Here is a 6,413-nt window from a genome sequence, read left to right on the forward strand (position 1 = left end):
GGCCTATCACCCTCACCTTGACCTCCCTCCACCTATCGCATTTCCAAAGCCCCTCCCCCAAGTCCCTCCTCCCTACCTTTTATCTTAGCCTGCTGGACACACTTTCCTCATTCCTGAAGAAGGGCTTATGCCCGAAACGTCGATTCTCCTGTTCCTTGGATGCTGCCTGACCTGCTGCGCTTTTCCAGCAACACATTTTCAGCTAATTTGTATTATAGCTTCAATCACTGGCTGTTTTGCTGTCTGGTCTTTTAACAAGAATTCTAGCATCTTACAAAGTGAAATACTGCTGATGCTGGAAATCTGTAATAAACTGAAATGCTGGAAACAATCGAGAGGGTAGCTGTGGAAATATTTTTTAAAATTCGGTCGGGGGATGTCGATATTGCTGGCTGGTCAGCACTTACTGCCTGGCCCAAGCTGCCTTCTTGAACCACTGCAGAGCATGTGCTGTAGGTAGACCACAACGTCCTTTGGGAGGCACTTCCAGGATTTTGACCCAGTGACAATCAAGGAATTCTGATACATTCCCAAGTCAGGATGGTGAATAGCTTGGATGGGAACTTGCATATTTCCCGATGTCATAAGCACAGAACTGTGGGCAGCATGGTGGCTCAGTGGTTAGTACTGCTGCCTCACAGCACCAGGGTCCCAGGTTTGATTCCCGCCTTGGGTGACTGTGTGGAGTTTGCACATTCTCCCCCTGTCTGTGTGGGTTTCCTCCCACAGTCCAAAGAAGTGCAGGTGAGGTGAGTTGGCCATACTAAATTGCTCGTAGTGTCAGGTCAATCATTCAGAGGGAAATGGGTCTGGGTGGGTTACTCTTCAGAAGGTTGGTGTGGACTGGTTGGGCCAAAGGGCCTGTTCCCACACTGTAGGGAATCTAATCAGCCCACCTCCTCTATGCCAACCAAGTTTCTCAAACCAAACTAGTCCCACTTGCTTGTATTTGTCCCATATCCCTCTAAACATTTCCTACTGATGTACCTATCTAAATGTCTTTTAAAGTCTTGTAACTGTAATTGCATCTCCCACTTCCTCTAGCAGCTCATTTCACATATGAGCCATTGTGTGTGTAAAAACTCTGATCCCTATTAAATCTTTCTTTGCAACGTAAAAATATGCCCTGTAGTTTTGAACTCACCCACTCTAAGGAAAACACCTTTGCTATTAACCTTATGTGGCTCTCAAAATCTTATAAACCTCCATAAGGTCACCCCTCAACCTTGTACCCTCCAGTGGGTAAAAAGTCCCAGCCTATCCTTATAAGTTAAACCGTCCAATCCCAGCAATATCCTAGTAAATACTCTGTATATTTAATATTATCCTTCCTACAGCTCGGCAACCAGAAGTGTACACAGTAGTCAAAAAGTGACCTCACTAAAGTCCTGCACAACCTCAACACGTCTTCCCAACTCCTATTCTCAATGGTCTGAGCAATGAAGGCAGATCTGCTAAATGCCTTCTTAACCGTCTGATCTGTGATGCAACTTTCAAAGAACTACATACCTGAACTTCTAGCTCTCTCTCTTTGACAACACTACCCAGGGCCCTACCATTAATTGTAGGAGTCAAACTCTTGGAATTCGGAAGGTACAGTTTAAGGATCTTTGAATTTCTGCAGTGCTTCTTGTAGATAACACACTCTACTGAGCATTGGTAGCGTCAAGCAGAGTTGTTGGAATTGTACTTATCCAAGCATGTGGCGGGGGGTGGGGGTACTACTTCACACACCTGACTTATGTCTTTGATGGGATAGGCTTTGGGGAGTATTCATTGTCCCTGACCTGCTCTTGTTTATTTATCAGGCAAGTCCAGTTGAGTTTCTGGTCAATTATTACCCCCTGGGTTGGGTTTGGGGAGGGGGATTTCCCTATTTTCATGTTGCTGGTGTTTGCAGTGGAAGTGCAGCTTCCAGCAGTTTGAAGTTGCTCCTGGCTGGTCAGGAGGGGGGACTGTCTCTTTAAAAGGTCACGTGCTCCACCCGGTCACGTGATCAGACGCAGCCAACGTCCGGGCGGCACGAGCAGCAGACATGGCGTCGACTTTCACAGACCTGAACGGCCGCTGCATTACCCTCGAACAAACACACCACTCGCCGCTATGCCGCGAGTTTACAATCCTCTCCCCGAAGATGTCGTTGCGCTCGGTGCTGGGTTACACGGCCGCCGTTTGGCTGACCGCTTACGCCATCTTCTATCACACTCAGGTGAGAGGGTGGAACCTCCTGGTAATTGGACGGGGTGCCGCCGACGTAATATTCCCCGCCCGTTTGGTTGGCCGGGACCGACTTGTGATTCGCTCGCGCCCCCTTCCGTCAGAGGCTGGTGACGACCACCACCCGCGTTGGGCATGCCGATTGGAACACGCTCTTGTCTGTCAAGTCGTGGTCACGCCCCCTCCACTGGGGTGGGCAGGCCATGTAGCCGTAAGTCAAGGTGTGGCAACGACCCATCCACCGTACCCGGCAAAGCGATTGGCCGATATCCCTGTCAGTCAAGAACTGGTACCGCTCCATGCACCGTATTGGCCAGGCAGATTGGTCAATGGTTTTGTCGATCAAGGACTGGCACCGCCGTATCTACCGTGCCGATCAGGCCGATTGGTCCATGCCACTGTCAGTCAAGGTCTGGTCACGCCTATTTTCATGCACTTTCCGAGGGAGAGGTGGAGACTTTTTGATTCCCCGCATGCGCAGTACCCTAACAGGTAGAGATCCTCAGGTTTGACAGGTGGGCAGTGTGCTCAGTGGGACATGTCAGGTTTCTGAACCTGGGAATATCAGTTTAGTTTCTGGTCAATGGATGTTGATAGTGAGGGGCTCAGTGGTGGCAGTGCCATTGAATGTCAAGGGTTGATGGTTAGATTCTCAAGTACCAGCATCTGATCTATATTAATGACACAAACTTAGATGCACAGGGTGTAATTTGTAGATGACCCAAAATTTGGAAGTAATTTTGTGGACAGTGAAGAGGATAAGTAATAGACCTCAAGAGGACCTAGGCAGAAGTATTGGATGGATATAAAGCGGATGAAATTTAATATGAATAAATTTGTGGTGATGCAAGTTAATAGGAGGTGATATAAAATAAAGGTCAATTTCTAATATAAGCAACTAAAAATGGTATAGTAATTATCATGGGGGATTTTAATCTACATGTTAATTGGTCAATCCAGCTTGGTCAGGGTAGCCTTGAGGAGGAGTTCGTTGAGTTATCCACGATAGCTTTCTTGAACAATATGCAATGGAACGACGAGGGGGCAAGCTATCCTAGATCTGGTCCTGTGTAATGAGACAGGAATAAGTAATGACTTTGTAGTTAGGGATCCTCTTGGAAGGAGCAATCACAGTACGATTGAATTTATAATACAGATGGAGCGTGTGAAGATAAAATCCAATATCAGGGTCCTGTGCTTAAACAAGGGAGACGACATTTTGGGAAAGTAAATCTTAGCAGGACGTATACACTTAGTGGTAAGGTCCTAGGGAGTGTTACTGAACAGAGAGATCTTGGAGTGCAGGTTCATTGTTCCTTGAAAGTAGAGTTGCAGGTAGATAGGATAGTGAAGAAGGCGTTTGGTATGCTTTCCTTTATTGGTCAGAGTATTGAGTATAGGTCTTGTTGCGGCTGTACAGGACGTTAGTTAGACCACTTTTGGAATATTTCATTCAATTCTGGTCTCCTTCCTATCGGAAGGATATTGTGAAACTTGAAAGGGTTCAGAAAAGATTTACAAGGATTGGGTCCAGGTCGATGTGTTTGTTGATAGAATCTGTGGATGAGTTCCATGCCTCTATCAACAAACACATCGACTTGGACCCAATATATCGGCCACTGCAGAGGACAGCTGAGACTGACAACCGGAAGCGGCAGAGACAAACCACTATAAATGCCAGAGGAAACATCACAGAAGTGCTTTACAGGAAGCTCCCAAGCACTGAGGATGTCACCTAGACAGGGGATGAAACGTCTGCAACACAAATTCCCAGCTCGGCGAACAGAACCACAAAAACGAGCACCCGAGCTACAAATTTTCTCACAAACTTTGAAGATATAAAAGGGACCTAAGGGGCAACTTTTTCATGCAAAGGGTGGTGCATGTATGGAATGAGCTGCCAGAGGAAGTGGTGGAGACTGGTACAATTGCAACATTTAAAAGGCATCTGGATGGGTATATGAATAGGAAAGGTTTAGAGGGTAGTGGGCCAAGTGCTGGCAGGTGGGATAAGACTGGGTTAGCATATCTGGTCGGCATGAATGAGTTGGACCAACGGATTTGTTTCCGTGCTGTACATCTCTATCACTCTATGACTGTATGAGGGAGGACTTGACTAAAGTAGTCTGGAAACAAAAGCTTTATGGTTGGACAGTTGATGAGCTGTGAAGGACTTTCAAAGCAATTATTCTAAGTACTCAGCAAAAGCATATTGCAGTGAAAAGGAAGGAAGATAAGAAAAGGGGTAATCTGCTATGGGTGTCTAAGGAAATAAGGGAGGCTATCAAATTGAAAGAGAAGGCCTTACAAAGTGGCCAAAATCAGCTTGAAACTAGAAGATTAGGAAAGCTTTAAAGGTCAACAGAACGCCACAAAAAGAGCTTTAAAGAAAAGTAAGATAGAACATGAGAAAAAACTAGTACAGAATATAAAGTTAGATAGCAAAACTTTCTATAAATATATAAAATGAAAAAGATTGCTAAAGTAAGCGTTGGTTCTTTAGAGGATGAGAAGGGGCATTTAGTCATGGGATATGATTGAACAGGTATTTTCTATCGGTCTTCGCAGTGGAAAATAGTAATAACATGCCAGTAAGTGACAAAGAGACAAAGGTAGGTGAGGACCTGGAAACAGTCATTATTACTGAAGAGGTGGTGTTGGGCAAGCTAATGGAGCTAAGGATAGACAAGTCTCCTGGCCCTGATGGAATGCATCTCAGGGTACTAAAAGAAATAGCAGGAGAAATAGCAAGTGCACTTGTGGTAATTTTCCAAAACTTGCTTGACTTGGGCAGTTCCTGCAGATTGGAAAACAGCAAATGTGATGCTGCAGTTTAAAAAGGGAGGTGGATAAAAGATGTGGAATTATAGACCTGTGAGCTTTACTTCTGTAGTGGGGAAGATGCTTGAGTCTATTATCAAGGAAGAAATAGCAAGGCATCTTGATAGAAATTGGTCTGTTGGACGGACGCAGCATGGGTTCAAGAGGAGCAGGTCATACTTAACTAATGTTTTGGAATTCTATGAAGATATTTCGAGCAAGGTGGCTAACAGGGACCCAGTAGATGTGGTGTACCTAAAATTCCAAAAAGTCTTCAACAAGGTTCTGTATAGGAGGCTGCTGCATAAGGTAAAGATACATGGCGTTACTAGTAAAGTATTATTGTGGATAGAGGATTAGTTGACTAACAGGAAGCAGAAACTGGGGATAAATGAGTGTTATTCTGGTTCGCAATCAGTAACTAGTGGTGTGCCTCAGGAATCAGCGGTGGGACCGCAATTATTCACAGTTTGTATAGATGATTTGGAGTTGGGGACCACGTGCGGTGTGTCACAATTTGCAGATGACACTAAGATGAGTGGCAGAGCAAAGTGTGCAGAGGTCAGGGAAACTTTGCAGAGGGACATGGATACATTGAGGGAGTGGGCAAAGGTCTGACAGATGGAATACAATGTTAATAAATGTGAAGTTACTCCGTTTTGGTAGGAGTAACAGTGAAAAGGACTATTATTTGAATGGTAAAAGGTTGCAGCACACTGCTGTGCAGAAGGACCTGGGTGGCCTTGTGTATGGATCACAGAAGTTGGTCTGCCGGTGCGACAAGTAATTAGGAAGGCAAATAGAATTTTGTCCCTCATTGCTAAAGGGACTAAGTTTAAAAGCAGAGAGGTAATGTTATAGCTGTACAAGGTGTTGGTGAGGCTACACCTGGAGTACTGCATGCAGATTTGGTCTCTTTACTTAAGAAAGGATGTAGTGACACTGGAGGGGGTGCAGAGGAGGTTCACTAGGTTGATTCCAGAGTCGAGAGGGTTGGCTTGTGAGGAGAGACTGAGTAGAATGGGATTATAATCATTGGAATTTTGAAGAATGAGGGGGGATCTTATAGAAACACATAAAGTTATGAAGGGAGTAGATAAGATAGACATGGAGAGGATGTTTCCACTGGCAGGTGAAACTAGGACAAGAGGGACTAGCCTCAAGATTAGAGGGAGCTGATTTAGGACTGAATTGAGAAGCAAGTTCTTCACCAGAGAGTTGTGAATCGATGGAATTCCATGTCTGGTGAAGTAGTTGATGCTACTTCAGTAAATGTTTCTAAAGCTAAGCTTGATTTTTTTTGAACAATGAAGCATTAAGGGTGATGGTGAGAGGGCGGATAAGGGCGATGGTGGGGGGGCAGGTAAGGGCGATGA

At 45.2% G+C, this 6,413-nt stretch overlaps 1 protein-coding gene across 5 annotated transcripts in view; it reads left to right on the top strand.

Annotated features, from left to right (window-relative positions):
• The first annotated feature begins 1,976 nt into the window (after positions 1–1,976).
• The window catches only part of pigh (phosphatidylinositol glycan anchor biosynthesis, class H), a 27,696-nt gene continuing 23,259 nt past the window's right edge, over positions 1,977–6,413 (top strand). For 4 of the 5 annotated variants that reach the window (XM_043698218.1, XM_043698219.1, XM_043698217.1 and 1 more), the window contains exon 1: positions 1,978–2,209. In XM_043698218.1, the coding sequence (XP_043554153.1) occupies positions 2,036–2,209 (174 nt within the window). In that variant the 5' untranslated portion in view covers positions 1,978–2,035. Of the gene's footprint in view, positions 2,210–6,413 lie in introns of all 5 variants that reach the window. The other variant, XM_043698221.1, reaches the window with a different exon arrangement.

Source organism: Chiloscyllium plagiosum, chromosome 10, assembly GCF_004010195.1.
Source record: "Chiloscyllium plagiosum isolate BGI_BamShark_2017 chromosome 10, ASM401019v2, whole genome shotgun sequence".
NCBI classification, from domain to species: Eukaryota; Metazoa; Chordata; class Chondrichthyes; order Orectolobiformes; family Hemiscylliidae; genus Chiloscyllium; species Chiloscyllium plagiosum.